This window comes from Lampris incognitus, chromosome 6 (assembly GCF_029633865.1).
Source record: "Lampris incognitus isolate fLamInc1 chromosome 6, fLamInc1.hap2, whole genome shotgun sequence".
NCBI classification, from domain to species: domain Eukaryota; kingdom Metazoa; phylum Chordata; class Actinopteri; order Lampriformes; family Lampridae; genus Lampris; species Lampris incognitus.
The window spans coordinates 58,139,092-58,161,427 of record NC_079216.1 but is presented as its reverse complement, the minus strand read 5'-3'; the positions used below and the strand labels follow the sequence as shown (position 1 = coordinate 58,161,427).

General features: G+C 46.5%; 1 protein-coding gene across 2 annotated transcripts in view; it reads left to right on the top strand.

Moving 5' to 3' along the window:
* Positions 1-210: 210 nt before the first annotated feature.
* The window catches only part of LOC130114433 (cyclin-dependent kinase 17-like), a 45,644-nt gene continuing 23,518 nt past the window's right edge, over positions 211-22,336 (top strand). Inside the window, exons 1-4 of one of the 2 annotated variants that reach the window (XM_056282315.1) lie at positions 211-537; positions 13,193-13,341; positions 16,855-17,019; positions 19,770-19,903. In XM_056282315.1, the coding sequence (XP_056138290.1) occupies positions 13,215-13,341; positions 16,855-17,019; positions 19,770-19,903 (426 nt within the window). In that variant the 5' untranslated portion in view covers positions 211-537; positions 13,193-13,214. Of the gene's footprint in view, positions 538-6,919; positions 6,987-13,192; positions 13,342-16,854; positions 17,020-19,769; positions 19,904-22,336 lie in introns of those variants that run through there. The other variant, XM_056282316.1, reaches the window with a different exon arrangement.

Genomic DNA, 22,336 nt, shown 5'->3' with positions numbered 1-22,336 from the left:
CAGATTATTTCACGGAAACAAAATGTGGCGCTACGCAGGCGGTCCTTCTCCATAATGACCGTTCGGTGGCGCTATTTCCCTGCTGGCTGCCGCTGGTCGGGGCTGATTTGAAAACGTATTTTCGACGACACGGCCGCGGTGTCAGCGTCAGCGCACACACGCGGACGCGCGCACGCGCACGTGCTCAGCCAGTTCCCCCCCCCCCTCACGAGCAATTAGTCGTCACCGTGGTTTCTCACGCTGGCATGTCTGCCTCTGGAGAAGCGGCCGCCGCGTCTTGTTCTCCGTCGGGAGTGTAAACTTTGAAGCCTCGGTAGCCATGCTGGGCGACGCATCCCCTCGGATATAGACGGCAGATAGACAAGCAAAAAAAACAAACAAAAAAAACAAAAACAAAAAAAATCAACAGAAACTACTACAACCGAAACGACAAAGCGTTCCTTGTTTCACGGTCGGGGGGGGGGGGAAGACGGCATCCGGCCTGAGAAGAGGCTCCGAGGTCGGGGACTCCGGTCGGAACAACGCACATCGTTTCTGGTAAGCGCCGCGGTTTCGTTTTTACAAGCTTTAGTAGAAAATACGGCGCTGAAACTAACAGACGCCGACGACCGACAGCCGGTACCTCCAGATCCATGTGACGGTAAAAACCCGGTTCCGCCGTCCTGCGGGCGGGCGAGCGGGGGCGAGGGGGTCTCCCGTAATGGCTTAACGACGTTGGGGTGTTTACTCCGCCACCTGAGGCAGGCGGTTGCTGTTGTGTTTTTATTCAATTTGCGGGCTTCCCCCCATTCAGCCGGGCCGGAATGCGTCCGACTAACCCCCCACAACAGCTCGGGACAACTGCGGAGCCGAACGCAAACGCGGCGTAGCGTTCAGGACGCATGAATGTGGGGGACGCTAGCGCGGGCTCGTCGCTGGCTTAAATAGGTGACGTTTATTCAACTCTCTCGTCTCGGCCGCTTGTGTCCCACTTCTTTTCCAAAAGCACAAGCCCCCCCTCCCCCCCCCGCCATGGTTATTGTTGAACGTCAAAAAAAGCAAACTGGCCGGTTAGTTTGCAGAGGAAGGGCTGGTGCCGTGCACGCACAGTCTTGCACGGATGACACTTTGAAAACATCCACTGACCCACATTTGAGGGCTCTCCGGTTGTCCTGGTCACATTTTCCCCTAAAACTATTTGAACTCAGCGCAGCCGAGCGCCAGGGTTCGGATGAACGTCTGACACCGCTTCTGTAAGCCGTGTCAGCTGTTGCAAGGCCACCGAATCTGCTACGGACCAGGTTTTGAGGAGGACTTCTTTGCAAATTCAAGGAACTGCATCCTAAGAGGCAGCTTTCATTGGATTCCTGCTGTCCACTTTGGTCCTAAATGACTGTAGTTGTGTGTGTGTGTGTGTGTGTGTGTGTGTTAGTGCGTGTGTGAGTTTGTGTGCGCGCTTGAGAATTATTACGTGGTTGGCAGGATGTCCAGAAGGAAGACATCATTGTTCTGTGTGTGTGTGTGTGTGTGTGTGTGTGTGTGTGTGTGTGTGTGTGTGTGTGTGTGTGTGTGTGTGTTGTTTGGGTGGAATTATGTGTGTGTGATGTTTTGGGGGGGGGGATTCATTTGAACAGGAGGAGGGAGGAGGAGTAATGGCAGTTTTGTGAGTGTAGCTTGATGAAGTCCAGTTATACAACATATGAAAATGTGTATTTGCCTTTACTGGCGTCTGTTAAGATGCTGGGCTCTTGCTAATAAGGCGAGCGTTGTTGGCTCACTTGTGTAACCTGTTCAGTATTTTCAGTGGGGCGACACCTAGCTTGGTGGAGGCACTTTCTCTCATTTCTGTCCACGCGTCTCTTCTTTGCACCAGGAAACCTGCAGGCCCGAGGCTTTAAAATGCCCCTGGTGAGTGGTACCTGGAAGTGGTATAGAGGGGTGGGGGCACAGTTTGGCAGGTCATGTGCCAGTGTGTCTGTGGGTCTGACATGGGCCCTTTCCCTTGGTGAGGGACCCTGGAGATGGTGGTGGCAAGGTAATGTGACCCATCACGAAACAGCTGTAGCCAGACGGCGCTGATCCCCGGAGGGCCAGCCTGGATCAGATGATGGTCGGAGACTGTGTGTGTGTGTGTGTGTGTGTGTGTGTGTGTGTGTGTGTGTGTGTGTGTGTGTGTATATATTGGGGTGATTGTGTGTATTTGTGACTGAACATTTTCAAGACTCATTGTAACGTACACCATTACAGACTGTGGTGGATTAGAATAAGCTATAGTCTCAGGTGTGTTTTGGTGTGCTGTATGGGCTTATTGCATTTTTTTGCCAAATACTAGTTGGAGTTTTCACTGTGTGTATGTATGTGTGTGTGTGTGTTTGGGGGGGGGGTAGGCTCATGTTTAAGCAGCAGGCCAAAGACAGCTGGCTGAAGGTTAATGTGTCACCTCTCTCCGGGAGCAGCTGCTGTGTCACAGGCACCACTCCCGTCTATACATAGGCCATGAATACAAAACCTCTTCCTCTTTTTTTAATGTTTCTTCTCTCTACTGTACTAATGCTAGAATTCTACCGCTGCCTGCCATTCCTGTCCCCGCAGATGCAGATGCAGGAAAAACAAATGCTGCGCCTCGCACACTTGTCTGTCCCTGTGCCTCAGCCCGGGCCTTAAAACTGAATCAGGATGAGTCGAAATGGACGGAAGTCCTCCCCGCTGGCACGTGACCCCGTTGTGATTGAGTTGTGTCACAGATCACACCAAATACCTGGGTAATTAGCTCATGTTTTATATGTCTGAAACAGCTGACGGACGAATACCGTCTGATTTCCCGTCACCGTTGGCACGAGTTCTGAGGACTCGGCAGCGTCTTGTCTGGTCTTTATTTAGAAGTAGACTAAGATGTGTCGATCCACACACAGTTTTTTTTATTTTTTCTATTTATCTATTTCAAGTTTCAGCTCACACATCTGTGTGTATTGGAGATGTGTTTAGCTTATTTGTTGGTCATTATGTGCTTGGTTATTAACATAGGAAGTGTGCAAAGTCCAAGGTATCTGGTCATTAGTGGGCTCCGGAAACCCTCTGCTAAAGTATGACTCAACGATTTTTTTTTCCCCCTTAGTGAATGAAAACAACTGCTTGCAGAATGGAAAAATAGGCATGGGTTCTTTTTTTTTGTGTGACAGCATCCATCTTGCATTCCCTTTAAAAAGTTATCTTTTAACCCCCCCCCCCCCCCACTTTCCTTTAGCGTTGTGAAACAAGTGGAGCAAGGACCACTAAGGAAAGTAGCCCAGTTAAACATGATGGTATTCTTTTATTTTTTCTCTTTAGAATCAGTCGCGAGGCATCCGGGTAGCATAACAGTCTATTCCGTTGCCTACCAACATGGGGGATCACTGGTTCGAATCCCAGTGTTACCTCCGGCTTGTTCGGGCATCCCTACAGACACAATTGGCCGTGTCTGCGAGTGGGAAGCCAGATGTGGTTATGTGTGCTGGTAGCTGCACTAGCGCCTCCTCTGGTCAGTCAGGTAGCCTGTTCAAGAGGGAGGGGGAACTGGAGGGAATAGTGTGATCCTCCCGCGTGCTACATCCCCCTGGTGAAACGCCTCACTGTCAGGTGAAAAGAAGCAGCTGGTGACTCCACATGTATCAGAGGAGGCATGTGGTAGTCTGCAGCTCTCCCTGGATCGGTGGGTGGAGCAGCGAGCGGGACAGCGCGGAAGGGTGGGTTAATTGGCTGGGCACAATTGGGGAGAAAAGGGGGGAAAAATTAAAGAAAAAAAAAAGAATCAGTAGTGAATTCTGTTCTTTAAGTTAATCTAATAAAGAACTTTTTTATTCATTTATGTATTTATTTGTTTGTTTTTGGGTGAAGCTAATTTGTAAAAACCTGGAGTTTACCCTTTCCGCATCAGTCTGTTGAGCAGCTGAACTGCTGTGTGGTGAGAAACAGAAGTAGCAGACGGCAACTGTAAGAGACAACTGTAAAAAGGCAAACAGACCTCCTGAAAATGCCATAAATGCAACTGAAAACCGTTTTCTGGTTGTGGTTTAGATAAAGTAGCTGATATCCCGATAACACCCATCCTGCCACCTGCCCACATTCAGATAAGCTGCCTGGCCTGCAGCGCCCTTTTAACAGCCGCCAAAGGCTATCAGGAACCGGGCCCGTGCTGGCAAGCTGAGGTCGGGGTGGGGGGTGGGGGGGTAATTGGTGCTCTGTGATGCTAATGCCCCTCACGCTGACTGAGACCAGGTGACTTGACTCAGGCTCAGATCAGATGAGTCCTCTCCTGGGTGATTATCTCTGAAACTAACAAAACAGGAGCCTCTTAAGACCGCACCTAGGGCTGGATGATGTTGACAGAATCACATATCATAATAGCCTCGGCTGAATACTTACTATATCAATAATGTGACGATATTTTGGGGTTGACCATTGTTGCTTTCATAAGATATTTACATGTTAGAAACTGTTCAGTAATGACCCTTGATAATGTGGATATGATGACAAAGCAGGTAGAGTTCATTAATTGTTCATTTCACTCGGCTAAAACAGTTGACTAACTTCAGAAGTTTGTCTCACTTTACTGTAATGAGGCTTTTAACCCCAGGGAATGACAACATTTAAGTTATCTCACCAGAACTACAATCCCAGATGTCTAGTCTCCCCGCTTTTCCTCATTCTCGACTGAAGGGAGGGCTCTATGGCAAAATACTCGACATTTTACTGAATGACCATTACCTGAAGTTTATTAATACGAGTCTTTGAAAATATATAGTCTAGTAAGGAAGATTTAAATGCAGAGGATACATTTCAGGTATGGCATTTTAGGTATGGGATCAGGTCTGGCGGCCTGTCCAGGGTGTCTCCCTGCCTGCCGCCCAATGACTGCAAGGTTAGGCTCCAGCGTCCCCATGACCCTGAGAGCAGGCTAAGTGGTTGGGATAATGGAATGCAATGCAACATCTTAGGTATGTGTAAAAATGTACCTGGCAAATGAAGTGATTCTACTGCTAAAAGTGCTTTTTTTTCTCGACCAAAAGATTCAATAATGATCAATTTGATTGATCATCATCGTCATTGCACTTGCTCAGAACTATGCCATGGTCACTTTCATTGCATTACATTCTTGCATCTACTGGGTGCAACCACTAATTGTGCATCTCTATGATAGGATAATAGGTTTATGCACAATTTTTGAGTGAGGAATCTGGGAAATCACAGAAAGTTGAATGGTCGTTCCCTCTTAACATAGGTGGCCTCTTTGACTCCCTGTTCAAACCAGCATTCCTCCCTATCAAGGATGTGAACATCTTCATCCTTGAAAGAGTGGCCACTGGCCTGTAGATGGGTGTAGACTGCGGAGTCCTGGCTTGACAGCAGCGCTTGACAGCGTACGCTGTTAAGTGCCAGGAGGATTGCCATGACTTGTACATCGGGGAAACCAAACAGACGCTGGCCAAGAGAATGGCACAACACGGAAGAGCTTACGTGTCAGGCCAGGACTCCACAGTCTGCACCCATCTACAGGCCAGTGGCCGCTCTTTCAAGGATGAGGATGTGCACATCCTTGATAAGGAGGAACGCTGATCTGAATGAGGAGTCTATGAAGAGGTCATCTATGTGAAGAGTTAACGACCATTCCTGAACCAAGGGGGCTAAGTGTACATCAGTTGCCATCTTACAATGCTGTGATTGCAACCATTCCCAAATCCTCTCAGAATAGTACACATGGCCATTGAAACTCTAATTAATACTCTTGGCAATTTGCATATGAAACTGACTGTTGTTTTTGGTCGTTATGCGACTGTGTTGTTAAATAAGGGTGGGGATACCTGCACTCACTGAGACTGAAGAGGTCACTTAGATGAGTGATGAAACATGTTTGTCATTAAACGTTGTGTCCAGATGAACTGATTCAATTTTCTGTGATTTTCTAACCTGGATTAGTGAGCATGCATAAAGACGAATCTGGGAAACATTATTTATTGCTTATAACTTTATACTCCGGTCCACATGTACTGTTAACACCATGCACTATATACCGTCATGCCTCACAGTAACTGGACTCATGGCCTACTTAAAGCTGCAGTAGGCAATATTAGTTCTTTATGATTTTGGTTGAAATAACTAATTTTGATCATTGCATGTCGTTAGTCATATTTAATTGAAAGGTTCCTTTAAAAAAATGTGTGTCTGTGAGCGCCTGGCCCTTTGTATTTAGTTTTTTTAAAAACTGGACCCAATCTGAATCAAACAACCAGTCAGGGTTAGCTAGCACGTAACTAGCCAATCACAGTGACTCTGTACAAACAGCGGTCATTCAGGTTCTACGCATGCAGAGGTTGTGTCAAGAGCTATGGCAACTTGTGCTAAATTTCCTATATCTCCTTTGCCTACAATGGTGTATAATACAAAATAAGCAAAAAGAAGGGAGACCTTGGAGGAGAAGAGAGAGACAAAGAAAGCGCTAAATAAAAAGAGGCATCAGACGATGGTGAACATGGGATGAGGTATTGAGGAGATGGCGAGAGCTGCAGGAGTGTAAGGGGCTGAACAGCGATGCGGAGAGATACCTCTTTTATAGTACACCTTGCATATTGCTCATAGCTGGGTTGGCACTCTTACCTTATCCTTGGTCTTCATGTCGTGATTATTATTATTTTTTGTTGTTGTTGTTGTTTCCCCCCCCCTTTTTCTCCCCAATTGTACATGGCCAATTACCCCACTCTTCTGAGCTGTCCAGGTCGCTGCTCCACCCCCTCTGCCGATCCGGGGAGGGCTGCAGACTCCCACATGCCTCCTCCGATACATGTAGAGTTGCCAGCTGCTTCTTTTCACCTCACAGTGAAGAGTCTCACCAGGGGGATGTAGCGCGTGGGAGGAACAGGCACCCCAACCGACCAGAGGAGACGCTATGCAGCGACCAGGACACATACCCACATCCGGCTTCCAACCTGCAGACACAGCCAATATTGTCCGTAGGGACGCCCGATCAAGCCGAGGTAACAAGGGGATTTGAACTGCCGATCCCTGTGGTGGTAGGCAGTGGAAAGACTGCTATGCTACCTGGACGCTGTCTTTATTATTTATAATGGTTGGTTTTAGTGTTTACTTTTATATATGTTTAACTGTGAGCAACATACCAAGTCAAATTCTTTCTATGTAAACATACTTGGGATTTATAACTGACATGGACTCCTACTACTACTACTACTACTACTACGAATGCTTCTTTCTGTAACACTTTTACTGAAAAACAAAGCTCAAAATTAATTTCACACATGAAAAGCAAAAAGAGCAGGGGGAGTTGTTCACTTCCATCACTCACGGTTCGGTTTTGCCCCAAATCTGTGACGTTGAAAGAGTGCCTGTCAGGTAGAAGACGTCTCATCGGGAGGATTTTATTTTTAATACGTCGGAGCAGGATACAGTAGTAGACTCTGGCCAGCTGCCTGCCAGATAAGATCAGACCGTATCTGTTGATCTGGGCTGTTTGTGTCGGAGCCAACTGGGTCTGCACGGCTGAGCTGGGGCCGTTTCTGCAGGCCTTTCATATCATTCATAAACCGCCTTATCGCGTTGGGTGGGGAAGTTTGTATACTGGATGAAATGTTTTCTTTGAAATGGTTTGTTTCATTTCAAAATGACGTTAATGGGCTATTTATAAGAGAGAGAGTGTGTGTGTGTGTGGGGGGGGTCTCAAAACTGCTTTCATCGGAATTGTATTTTGAGTAGATTTTCTCTCTTGAGCTCAGCTTTACTTGTATATTTATGGCAAAATGTTGTTTCCAGCAACAGAAGGCCTGCAGCCTGTAAACACGTCGCTAAAGTTAGCCCTTTGGCAATAAAGGTGATTTCTACATAAGAATCTGTTTTAGCTGTAGGATCACAACTGTGCTCCGGTGTCCAAACTGAGGAAGTAGTGTAACGTAAAAGCCAGCAAGCGTCTTGGCAGGTTGTTTCAAAACCATAATGGTTAAAGTACAGCTAGCAACACCTGGGTGTATGTCAGCTTGTTGTGTCACCGTATGTGTGTACAATGGGAAATACTGACTTGTGTAACCACATCCTTTCAGCTAGTTGAGATTTAAGGGACGGCACATGGTTGACAGCGTTTCCATAAGTTTTACATAACGGCGCCAGTGGCTATGCTAGGGAAGGGTGTCTGCCTGCAGGGCAGGACATGGGTACACGCGGTCGATTTGCGGCCCCCAAGCAGAGTCAAGTGAGCAGCCACCCGCCGCCTGCCCGTCCGCCCGCCCACCTGCCTGCCTGCCCGTCCAGCGTTATCGAGTCACGGGGACATCACAAAGAGGAGGAGCAGCCTGCTGACCCGGCCTGTCAGTCAAACTGCTGTAACCATAGCGGCAGTGTTGAGTGTCTGTTAGATCTGGGCTGCGCATCACTCGTCAAGCACGGCCTCCCAAGTCCAAGGTGTCTGCTTTCATCACACACACACACACACACACACACACACACACACACACACACACACACACACACACAGCCAATCAGCAAGTCTATTCTGTCAGCTCCTCTTAGATTCATGGATATGGGTGACAAGATTGAAAGAAAGGTGAGGAAAAGAACTTGAAGAGAAGATGAGAGGAGATAAGAGGAGAGGAGAGTTAGGCAGTGATTTTTTTTATTTTTTTGGTGAGTATGTTTGTGTATAGTCTCTGCAGTCATAATGATGTTAATGATCATAATAATAACTTTATTTAAATAGCACTTATCTAAAACAACGTTACAAAGTGCTTTGCAAAGAAATAAAAACAAGGCAAAAATAAGAGTAAGCCCAAAAACAACAGTCATGAGTGGTGTATTTCCACAGTCTGAAGGCCAGAATAGAGACTAGTGTTGAAGTTGAGTTATTCTCCTTTTAAACCTCACCTGTGTGTGTGTGTGTTGGGGGGGGGGGTGCCTTGTTGCCATGCTCAGCACACCACAGCATCCTGTGTGTCTTAGAGGAAGCTACACTTTTTTTTTGCTACACACAATGCTGTCTTTATGTAAGGCTTCCATACTGGAGCCAGCTCCTTCACTCATGTCCTTATTGTCTCAGCCAGGGTGAGAGAAAGCTGCTGTTCAGATAGTCAAGGCTGAGCTCACCCGTGAGTCATGCCAACAGTCACATTTTCTCTCTCTCTCTGCCACTCCCCTAGTGTGCCCACTTGCCCAGAGAGGAGCTGGAGTTTGTGATATTGATATTGGCAGGCATTTTCCTGGGGTGGAGGGGGGGGTTGACAGAGCTCTGTGGTGGTCTTAGGGAGGTTGTGACCCTCTTCTTCCTGTTCCTGTGGGTGGGCCCCCAGAACGGCAGCCGTCGTGTGATTGGTTGACCACACAGAAGTGGGACAGCCCCCAGGGGATGAGCTTCCCATGATGATCGGTGACTAGTTGAGGGCTTGCCTGGCATCCTGTCAGTGGGGTGGAAGGGTTGAGGGGTGGAGGGGCTTCCTCGCACCCGGACCTTTGCCCCTGCCCCTTTTTTCCTAACAAACATGTGCAGATATACTCTTATAGTTGCTGACACGCATACAGATATAGTCCTACTCTTACACAGTCTTATACACACACCTCATTAGCGCAGCTTCTCTCTGCTCAGGGCTGCAGCCTGCAAAGGACAGTGTCTTTATGGAGCGTGTGCCTGCAGCCATCACAGTAACCCCCCGTCTTCTGCTGACTGTCCTCGCCAAGCAGACTGATGTGGAAAATGCAATGTAGCATACAGCTGGCGCTACCAGAATTAAACCACAAGAAAGTAACGGAGCAGGCCTTATGGGTAATGGCTGGTCATGGCTGGTACATGGGATGTGTAACTTGGTGGGAGGTTGTATGGTGTACTGTGTGAGGGGAACAGAGGATATCTGCATGCTAGCAGCCTCTCACTGCGCTCTGCATTTTAGACATGAAAAACGCAGCGGGGTTGCCAAGACAAAAACTCCCAATTCACCCCCCCACACACACACACACAAACACCTCAATCCTCCCCAGTTGGCTCGTCTCCCAGTGAATTTGGAGCTCTGAGTTCAGACCAGGAGCAGGAATAGGGCTAAGGAGCAGGCATCCCGTTAAAAGCTCCAAATCAGATCTCAGAGAAAGAACAGTGCCAAATTAATGAAGCCTCCTCTCTGAGAGACACACACACACACACTAAACTTCATTTCCTCACCACCACTATTGTTGTGTCATGCACCACTGCACTGTTGCAGATGCAGATTGCGGTGGAACAACATGTACATCCTGATCAAAGTCTTGTCAGTAGAGGTTTATATGCCTCCTTGTACCCTCAGAAACATAACTCAAATACAAATGGGCAGAATATTCTAGATATTTCTGTGGAAACAGGCCAAAGCCAAATACCAAAGGCACCTTGGCATATCTATTTAAGCAAGGAAGTAAAACTTTTTTGGGGGAGGGGGGGTTCCCCGCGTTTTCTCCCCAATTGTATCCAGCCAATTACCCACCTCTTCCGAGCCGTCCTGGTCGCTGCTCCTCCCCCTCTGCCGATCCAGGGACGGCTGCAGACTACCACATGCCTCCTCCGATACATGTGGAGTCGCCAGCCGCTTCTTTTCACCTGACAGTGAGGAGTTTCACCAGGGGAGGTAGCATATGGGAGGATCACGCTATTCCCCCCCCAGTTCTCCCTCCCCCCTGAACAGGCGCTCCCACCAACCAGAGGAGGCGCTAGTGCAGCGACCAGGACACATACCCACATCCGGCTTCCCACCCGCAGACATGGCCAATTGTGTCTGTAGGGACACCCGACCAAGCCGGAGGTAACATGGGGATTCGAACTGGCGATCCCCATGTTTGTAGGCAACGGAATAGACCACTACGCTACCCGGACACCCAAAGCTTTATTTGTTAACCATAGTTGCAAAGTCTTGAGCAACGCAATACTGAAGTACATAAAACGCAGCGAATAGCCAGAATGTTTGAATACATAAGATATCATTGCTATCCTGGACAGATCCGGGGGTGGGAGGGGGGTGTCATGCATTTTCCTCCACAACCACTTCGACAAAATGCCAGACTGTCGTGTTGATACCCGAATGTTATTGTTATGTTGAATCGGCCTGATTCATATTGCCAGACACCGCAGCAGGGTTGTGGGTGGCATTGCTGGGTGTTGCAGAAATTGCTCCCTGCTAGCTAGCGCCGACGTTTGCAGGGTCATGTGGTGCGACTGAATGATGCACAACTGTCGATGACACCCATGTCAGGCACACCATCTCCAGTTAACGCACCCAGGTTGCTGTAGTAACCACATTGATTGTTGTGAGTCTAAAACCCGGCAGTGATGGATGAATTTTTTTATTTTCTCCTGTGGCGCGATGTCTCTCCTTCCTTTTGTTGTGAGTTTTTGCGGGCGTGTGTGGTGATCATCGCCGGTCTCTGGTCGGAGATCAGGTTATGAATAACTGCTGGAAGATGAATCGTGTTGTGTGGTTAACAGGCGGTGGGCCCTCAAGGTGTGCACGACTCATGTGGCTTCATGCTTTTTCTTACTCACCTGCATCACAGACACACACGTGTCCAGATCTGTACCAGTGTTACAACTATGATCTCCCCATTGAGGTCAATGGGAGAGGTCGCTCCGAATCCGGTTTTTCCAAACATGAACCTTTCTTTCTGTCTCTCTCTCTCTCTCTTTCTCGTTCTTTCTGTCTGCCTGTCTATCTCTGTATCTCTTTTGCTCTCACCTGTCTCTCTTCCCCTAACGCCTTCTTCTTTCTCTCTCTCTCCCACTCTCTGCTGTTACTCAATAATATCCTTGCTTGTCATCTTTCCCTCTTAACATTCCCACAATCGCTCTGTCTCTTGCTCAACTCGTTCATTGCACACTTATTACCATTCACTCTAACACACCCTCGCCCTCGCCACACCACCGCTCATGCTCTTCAGGCGGTGTGAATGTGAATGTAGATGATGGAATGTGGGATTTGAAGTGGATGCGTTCTGCGCCGGCCCTGCCTCCATTCAGCCCTTAATCCCCTGATTCGCTATGTGCTTTCACAGTCTGGAGTTCCAGGGGGCCTGCAGTCCGGACCCGGGTGTAGGAATCTCCCACCGACATGTCATGTTTTTCCAGGACCGGAGCCTGAAACAAGGGCCCCGTCATAGCTGAGTCACTCCTCTCACGGAGGTGTTAATTAGCCTTTGTCATGTCTGCTCACATGCTCTGCGATCTAACCGCGTCTTCTCCTCCCTTCCCTGTCTGACTGTTGGATGTGGGATCAGGCAGTATGGCCTAGGCATCGCGGGTGTATCCTATATCAACCTCCGCATACTACATGGCTGTTTCCAGACAACGGGAATATTATGATTCCGTTATAAGCTGTGTTTTCCGTGCTATGTAAGAAAGTTTGTGTAAAATTGCGGTGCTGTGGCAAGCTGAAGCATCTTGTTGTTTTGTTACGGAATGCCGCGGTCTCACGGCATTGCCACAGAGATAGCCCCCATCTTTTGGATTTTGCCCCCTTTTTCTCCCCAATTATACCTGGCCAATTACCCCACTCTTCCGAGCCATCCCGATCTCTGCTCCGCCTCCTCTGCCGATCTGGGGAGGCTGCAAACTACTGCACGCCTCCTCCAATACATGTGTATCGCCAGCTGCTTCTTTTCACCTGACAGTGAGAAGTTTTGCCAGGGGGACGTAGCGCGTGGGAGGATCACGCTACTCCCCCCAGTCCCCCCTAAACAGGTGCCCCGACTGACTAGAGGAGGCGTTAGTGCAGCAACCAGGACATACACCCACATCCGGCTTCCCACCTGCAGACACAGCCAATTGTGTCTGTAGGGACGCCTGACCAAGCCGGAGGTAATGCGGGGATTCGAGCCGCCGATCCCTGTGTTGGTAGGCAACAGAATAGACCACTACACTACCCAGACACCCAGTAGCTCCCATTTGTGTGTGTGTGTGTGTGTGTGTGTGTGTGTGTGTGTGTGTGTGTTTATTTGCGCACCTTGGCAAGACAACCAAAGCGCCGCACTCCATCCTCCAGTGAGAATGCGATCCAGGAGATGGAGACCCCCCTCTCTGAGAGAGAGAGACGCACACACACTAATGCACACACCAGTTCAAACACAGACAACCTCTTCCCCTTCGCTGCTGTCATAAGTGTATGTTCATGTGTGTGTGCATGCATCAAACCTGTCCTCACTGGTGTCTCGCCTTTCTCCGTCTGTCCATCTCAAGGCCTCCCCTTCCGGAGAGCTCCATGGAGAAGATGAAGAGGTTCAAACGGCGCCTCTCCCAGACGCTGAGGGGCAGCCACACCATCGACGAGTCGCTCTCCGAGCTGGCCGAGCAGATGACCATCGAGGAGAACGGTCTTAAGGACAGCGGTGAGTGTGACTAGGAACGCCACTTTGTACGTCCATGTGTGTGATTCGGAGTGTTTGAATGCCTGTTTGTTTGACCGTATGAGGTTTGTCGGGGTAGCAGACCACCACTGGTGGAACTGACCAGACTTGGTCATAACTGATATTTTGGTGCTGCTAACTGAACGTGCGTGGCTCCGGCAATGATTTTTGGCGACTAGGTTAAACTAATGTGCCCAACAATGTATGCAGTGTGCTCAGTTAGATTGTCAGGTTGTGATGTCACTGTCCATTAACACTAGTGTAGTAGTATAGTTTTAAGATACTTGCGTGGTGGGACTCTCCCTGTCTCTCTATAGCTGTCTGTCTGTCTCTCTAGCTGTCTCACGCTGACATATAGGTTTGGTACATCACTCGGTAAAATGCTGTTAAAGGTTGTGGTCTGCTAGGCGTCAAAATGACTAGGGAATGGCGTGGCGGCTTATCTCTTTGCTGATATTCATAGAATCTGCAGGGAGTGGGAGAAAGAGGGAGCATGCGCGCTGCTGCAGCGTTGCTATGGCGCTCAGGGCCTGGAAACATTCCGGAGTTTCCATGACATTACCACGGCGACTTGGATGACTCCGTTAAACCAGCCAGGCATCTCGATGTGTTCTTTCTCTTTCTCTCTCTGCGTCCATGGCCTCTTCCAACAACTATCCCTGTGCCCCCCCCCCTTGTCTCCTTCATGTTGACTCCCAGCCTCTAGCAAACCTCTCCTTCGCTTTCCACTCTGTCTTTCTCCTCTGAAGGTGAAAGCCTTTTATTTTTTTCTCCAATCAGCTCATCCAGTTTTATTCCCACCCCCCCCTCTCTCTTCCACCCCCCCCCTCTGAGAACTGACTGGGGTTTGTAAAGAGCTTTTTGTCTGGTGATTAACGCCAGGTTTGGCCAGAGCATTCTGTGCTGGGTGAGAGGGAACAGAAAAGCATATTGTGCGCTTGTGTGTTTAGGTGTGTGTATATCTAGCCCATGTGTGGGTAGGTGGGTGTGTTAGTCAGTGTGCGCGTGTGCGCTAGTTCACGTGTGTCTGTGTGCTGGTCATTGACTGTAAGTGGCAAGTGTGTTGGGGCTCGCATGTGGGTGTTCCTGTGCCTTGGCGTGTGCTGGTGCGTGGGGATTTCAGCTGCGTCACAGCCATTCGGGGTTGGAGGGGAGACTGAGTGGAGTAGCCAGATGAGATGTGATCTGAACTCTGATTTGGTAAAGCACTCTGGTGCTGATCGGATTATGTAACCCACATGAGCACAGCTGTAGTAAGATAAGAGATGGCAACAGGACCTGGATTTGCATACAGAGCGTGTGTGTGTGTGTGTGTGTGTGTGTGTGTGTTTTGGTTTACTATTTTTGTATGTTTTCTAGGAAGTACAGCATGTGGTTTTTAATGAAAATGTGTGTGTGGGAGAGGTAGAGGTCATTGTTATCATCATGATCATAATCTCTTGCTATTCTTTACAAAACAAGGGATCTGCTCAATAGGAAATGTTTGCGTATATTGTGTTGTTCATTGATAATGCCATATCTGTCATACTGTGTTGCGGTTTGGAGAAATGTTTATAAAACAAATATAGACCCCAAAATTAAACATCAGAAAAGCGCTATTGGAATAATAAATAAAGCTTGTTACCGTGAATCTACCAATCCATTATTTATACAGTACTGCACCTTAAAATTCTTAGATATTGTGTATTTAAAACATTGGAAATACTTTGTCGAGCTAGAAGGAAAAGCCTTCCTGTTTGTATCCAACAACTTTTTAAATGAAGAGTAAGAAACTATAACTTAAGAGGGTTGTGTATTTTTAAAACATGGAAAGTGAGAACCAGTGTAAAATACAGACGTGTTTCAGTTTTGGGAGTCAAGCTGTGGAATGGTATTAATGATGAGTGGAAATTGTGTAGCTCGTTTTTGAGTTTCAGAAAATCTTTAAAATGTAAAATAATTAAGGATTACAACTTAGTATACATTTTTCTTTTTTTCTTCCTTTTGTAACTCTGATATTCTAGGTTAATTTAAGGCTATATAGGATAGGCAACAATAAGTCCTGGGCTTCAGCCTATTCCTTTTTCGGTCATTGATTGTTTGAGTTTTGTTATGTGACATGGACTGATGTAAATATGTACCATGATGTTTTTTTCTGTCTGTCACATATGAACACAAATGTATGACTGAAATAAATCATTCATTCATCATGCCCTCCTCTCAGACAACTATAATAATGACAAGGATTATAAAAATAATAATAAAACATAAGAAGTTTGCAATTCAATGGGAAGTCAAACTGGCATAGGCGACAGAACACCGGGAGTGGGAGAGGTTAAAATAGGTGCGCTTTCAGTTTCGATTAAAACATGTTTTAAAAAAAAAAACTTTTTTTTTTAATGATTATCGTTGTCTACGCCCGACCAAGCCGGAGGTAACATGGGGATTCGAACTGAGATACCTGTGTTGATAGGCAACGGAATAGACCACTATGCTACCCAGATGCCCCTGCACTTACAGATTTATTTGGAGGTTTCCTCACATAGATGGAATAGGAGGAACTGCTGGGTTTAAGGATTGTTCACATCAAAAAATACATTTTATTTAAAAATAATCTCAGAAGTAGTCTATAAAACAAGAGGTAAGAGTAGGTCAGACAAAGTAATAAAGGACTGTCATCGTGGAATTTAAAGAGAGTGATTCAGTTGGTGCACCAACATGCTATCCAAAGTTTTGTCTTTATGCATGCCCAATAATCCAGCTAAGAAAAGTGTTGCAAGTGTCAACAGAGCGGGATTGTCGGAACAGTTGAAACGCGTATTTTCCAAACATCACATCTCAGTTGCGCCCGACGTTGGTCCACTCCAAGGATCAGTTCCCCCGGCACAAATGGAGTAATATAGTGTATGCTGTTAAGTGCCGGGAGGATTGCCGTGATTTGTACATGGGGGAAACCAAACAGATGCTGGCCAAGAGGATGGCACAACACAGGAGAGCTAACACGTCAGGCCAGGACTCCACAGTCTACACTCATCTACAGGCCAGTGACCACTCATTCAGGGATGAGGATGTGCACATCCCTGATAGGGAGGAACACTGGTTTGAACGGGGAGTCAAAGAGCCATCTATGTGAAGAGGGAACGACTATCCCTTAACTGGGGGGGGCATAAGAGTACATCTGTCATCATCTTACAATGCTGTGATTGCAGACATTCCCTAGTCCTCTGTGCATAGTACACATGGCCATTGTAACTCTAGTTAATGGTCACGGCAATTTGGATATGAAACCGATTGTTTTCGGTCGTTATGCAACTGTATTGTTTATAAGGGCGGGGATACCTGCAGTCAGTTGAGACTGAAGAGGTCACTTAGATGAGTGAAGAAACGTTTTTCTCTCAATAAATGTTGTGTCCAGATGAACTGATTCAACTTTCTGTGATATCCAATATTTTATCTATCTATCTATCATTTTTTTCACTTGACTGTTTTTTATTATTATACCCCACCCACCCACAGAGCCCATGGTGAGGAATGGTCGCCCCCCGACGGCCCACAGCGTGCACTCCTTCCTGCACCAGTACACGGGCTCCTTTAAGAAGCCGCCGCTCCGACGACCGCAGAGTGTCATTGGAGGCGGTCTGGGCTCTCTGATGGTCATGCCCCGCAATGGCAGCCGCCTTGGTGAGACCACACACACATACACACACACAACATGTTTTTCTTTCCTTATATGGATCAAAAATGTATTGGAGAGTCAAATGTATGTTGGAGAGTCAAAATCCTTTTTCCTATTCCCAAACCCCTAAAATTAACTCAAGACCTTAACCCTTTCCTTTACGCTAATCCGAACTCCAACAATAACCCTAACCTTAACTCTAAAATGAACCAGAAATGATCCCAAAGTTAAAGCTAAATTTAAACCTAGAACTTGACCCTGAGCCCAACTCTAATGCCTAACTCCCCAACACCGAAGTCTAACCACAGGAAACCCTAAGCTATAAACCTTTAACTCCTAGCCCAGAAATAACCCTTTTCCTCTTGTGGGCCTAAAACATTTCCCCAATATAGGGGTGGTTTGGGATTTTAAAAAATAATATAAAAAAATTTACGGTCCTTTTGAGGACATGCCATCTCTATGAGGATGGGTAAATGTGAAAAACACACACGTGCAAATTAAAAAGAGCATATTCTCATTTTTTAACTTAGTTTTTATTTCAATTTCAACAGCATATACAACCAGATTCACAATTTTGCCTGCTGTTTTTTCCATTTTTTCCCCCACCTGTACCTATATCCTATACGGTTTACAGATAATTTAACAAAAGGAAATTAAAAAAAGAAGAAAGGAAAAAAAACCTTTACTTCAGCTTGACGTGTTAGTCGTAATGGCGCATGAATGATTAAAAAAGGAAAGGGGTCGGGGTCAGGGAGGGGAGGGGAGTTGTGTATGAATGTGTGTTGTGGTTTGGGTGCATGTATATGCATAGACAGATAAGGTGAATTGAGAAGATAGAGATGTATGTATGATACAGAATGTATACAAGGTTCTAGAACACTTCACTGTGTCAACATAGCCATGGCCGGGCTCCACCTTTTAATAAATACATCTTTCTGAAGTCTCAGAGAGTATGTTATTTGTTCCATCTGATATATTTCCCATACTTTCTCAGTCCACAAATTCTATGTTGGGGGGGGTCAGGGTTTTAACCATTAATTGTGAAGCATTTAATTGCTGCTGTTAGTAATATTTGTAAAAGGTCTTTTTTTTTTTTGCTCTTCCATCAATCCCTCCCGGCATTAATCCCAGTAATGCCATCTTTGGATCTTTTGTGGAGTTTTGGTGGAATACTTCTTTAAGTGCCTCAAACACCTCTTCCTAAAATGTTCTTAATTTAGGGCATGTCCAAAATATGTGGGTGTATATTCTCATTTTAAAGCAGAATTTCCCGTGTTTTGAATGAAATTCCGGTGAATTTTTTTCTTTTTACTGTGAGGTCAAGTCGGTTAAGTCTGACATGACATGTCGACCAAAGTGTACATTGAAAGCAGCCTGTCCAGGCCACAGTCAAATTGGAAGCCAGATTCAGCCACTCTGGTTAAAGACACCTTTCTCCATCGACATCTCTTCAAGAGAGATGGGAAATCTTTCCTTAAATAGTTTTTCCTCAGTGTCCTCAGGGTGATGCATGTTTTGCTGTATATGTCTGTGAATGTTCTCATTTATCCAGGTCATGGTTATCCAAAGGAGTTGAATCAAGTGCAACTGGACTTGGTATATATCTGTGAAGACGTTTCGCCTCTTGGATGAGAGGCGAAGCGTCTTCACGGATATATACCAAGTCCAGTTGCACTTGATTCAACTCTGGATTTTGCTGTATAAAAACACATGCAGTACAAAAACGTCTTTCCGGGGGCCTGTGTCAGCATGCATGTTAAGTCAGCCAGGGTTTTATGTTAAATCACACATCGAGGCATTTGTTGAAAGATATCGGTCAATAATACATGTTCTTTGAAACAAGAAGTGATCTGTGAAAATCCAGACACGGTATGAGGAGTTGGACGTATTTGCAGTGGGATCCTACACCCCGGGGGAAATGCTAGTCTGCTAGTCTGCATGATATCTGAGTGTGTTCAGGAGTCTGTTTCAATTTACACAAGTCAGAATAGGATGTGTATGGTAAGGCCAGGTGGGCTGGGGTGGTAAGGGTACATGGCAGTGATAGAAACCAGTCAGTCATCCCCGTGTAAGTGTAACCTGTGTACATGGCAGTGATAGAAACCAGTCGGTCATCCCACTGTAAGTGTAACCTGTGTACATGGCAGTGATAGAAACCGGTTGGTCATCCCCATGTAAGTGTAACCTGTGTTTAACCACGACTGGTCTTCACTGGCAGCCGGTGCTTGATAAGAGACAAATTCAAATACAAATGTGAACCTTCCCGGTCTCCTCTCGATGGCCTCAGCTGGTGCTGAATTAGCAACCACTCGCTACCAATGTCCCCCCCCCCCCTCCTCCTCCCATCCTTCCACGACTGTTCTCTTTCTCCTCTCTCTCTCGCATATGCACACTCTCTTACTGTCTCTCAAACACCGTCTCTGTTTCCTGTCTGTCTTGCGCTCTCATTTCTTACACTACTACTTTCTTTTTCTTCCCATCGTGCATTTCCTCTATTTGTTAGATTACTCTTGCTCTCTCTTGCAGCTGTGAGTCAGCCCACTGACCGCTCTCTTCCTCTCTCTCGCTCGCTCTCTCCGTTGATATGTGAATCATTTATGTGATGGAAAATGAAGTCTTTATTGGACAGGTTATTGTGAAGGAGTGACTTTGTTCATATTGTTAAAAAGATTTCAAGTCTGTTTTTTGTTAAATAAAGAATTGTTTTGAAATTAAAAAAAAAAAAAATCGTGCTCTCTCTGTCTCCTTACCCCAGACATTGTCCATGAGAACCTGAAGATGGGTTCAGATGGGGAGAGTGACCAGGCGTCGGGGACATCCTCAGACGAGGTGCAGTCTCCCACAGGAGTGTGTCTGAGGAACCGTGGCAACCGTCGCATCTCTGCCGAGGTGAGACACCCCCCCCCCCCCCCAACACACGCGTGCACACCCAGTTTTAAAGGGGTGCAGAAGATAAGGACATCAGATGGGAGTCAGCGTTTGCTGTTAGAGGAGCTTCGTATGGAACAGGCAGGTGACTGGATTCATCTCGACGTCACACTGACAAAGTGCGTCAAAGCCCTCCACCAAATTAGGGCGGTTACATTGCCCTCAACATGAATGTTGGTCTTTTTGGGATCTATGTGGGGACATTATTTTTATTTTTGGCTTTCAAGCAATCACACATCATATTGGATCATGGAGGAGGTAACACTGAGGGCGGTCTGACAGGATGCGGAAGCAGGGCAGGCTAAGCTAACTGCTAGCACATATACAGACCGGCAGTTCCGACAGTCATCCTGGCTGGCGTTCGCTTTCAGACAGTGCAATTTTTATGTTGCATATATGTGTTCTTGTTCTTGTAGTTTGGATATGTCCCCCCCCCTCTTTTCTCCCCAATCGTACTTGGTCAATTACCCCACTCTTCCGAGCCGTCCCAGTCACTGCTCCACTCCCTCTGCCAATCCGGGGAGGGCTGCAGACTACCACATGTCTCCTCCAATACATATGGAGTCGCCAGCCACTTCTTTTCACCTGACAGTGAAGAGTTTGGCCAGGGGGACGTAGCGCAGGGAGGATCACGCTATTCCCCCCAGTTCCTCCTCCCCCCTGAACGGGCACCCTGACCGACCAGAGGAGGCGCTAATGCAGCGACCAGGACACATACCCACATCCGGCTTCCCACCCACAGACACGGCCAATTGTATCTGTAGGAACGCCCGACCAAGCTGGAGGTAACACAGGGATCTGAACCGGTGATCCCCGTGTTGGTTTGCAACGGAATAGACTGCTAGACCAGATATGTGTTTTTGTCTTTGTGTTGCACTGCTGTGGGCTGGAGGAAATGATATTTCATTTCATTTCATGTGCGCAGGTGCATGAAATGAAATGATAGACAAGTGTTCCTGATTCCTGATATGGCCAGCGTATGTGCACGTAAGCTCTCATGAACACTGGGGCTGTCTTATTGTCATCTCGTAAATGGCTAAACTGTGTAAATATGACATTATTTGATGATGTGGTAACACTTTCTATGAAGCTTGCATCTATAATGCCCTATAAGCATCTATAACACCCTATAAACACCTATTGCATCTATAATGCCCATACTTTCCTATAATGTGTATTACAATGATTAACAGCTATGGCTGAAGACTGAAATAGCACTGAAGTCTCATTATACATCTCTACAAAACTTCAGCAAAACAAGTTGGCTATGATGCATTATGACATTTGACAGATAAACAGGCTAATGCTGACATATTTATAATGCATAAATCCGTTTTAAATTGACATAATGTATCATAAAGGTGGTTATGAGGTGTTGTGAGGGCGTATGTGGTTATAATGGATCTTACAATGACTTATAGCTACACTTATAGGGTGTTATAGATGCTCATAGGGCGTTATAGATGCAAGCTTCATAAAAAGTGTTACCGATGATGTTATACAAGCACAATTTAGACCTTTTTTTTGGTGTCTATTTAGAAACCGTAAAGGTTAGTGGGAACATGTCCCACAGCGCCTCCTTCTAATTCGACACCTGTGGGCCATAATCTCAGCTGAACGAATGAGGCGGTGAGATGATCTGACAATAAACTTTTTTTTCCTCATTGTCAGGAAGTAGCGCTTCGTAAGTGTGTGTGTGTCCGTCTGTACTGTAGCTCTGTGCGTGGGTGTGTTCTCACAGCTCGCTGTAACACAGACGGAAGACACTGCCTGACCACACAATCTCGACACACTCACACACACTTTGCTCAACTGAATGAGCAAACTGCTTGCTTGTGCTTGGAACATTTCTCGAGCATACACACACACACACACACACTGACAATGGCATTCAGATCTGTTATCAGAATTGCTCTCCGTGTTTAAACACCCATCCGAGGTATTCTAGGAAAAAGCAGCATCTTCCGCTGGCAAACAGTAGTAAAAGAAAAGCTCAGAAACCTCGTCTTCCTTACATCTGGACCTTCACAGTCCTCTGGTTATGTAATGTCAACATATTATGGACAGAGTTCACACTAGGATTTTTTTTTTTTTAAATTTTGCTGGACGAAGTGTCCAGAGGGATTTCACATGCCCAGAAAAATTATTTTAATTCTGGGCATGTCAGTAAGCGGTGTCTGTATCCGACTCTGGTGCATTAAACACAGCACGATGTGTTGGGGACGATGTCATCGTCCCCAAACTAAGTTGAGGTTATTTAAAGACAAAAGTAAAATGGATATAAGCCGTCATATAGATATAATGGTTATGCGGTGCTCCACAACATGTTGAATTCAGGGCAAAAACTCAGCTGAGCATAAAGGTATAAGTTAATATGCAGTAGTACTGGGCAAT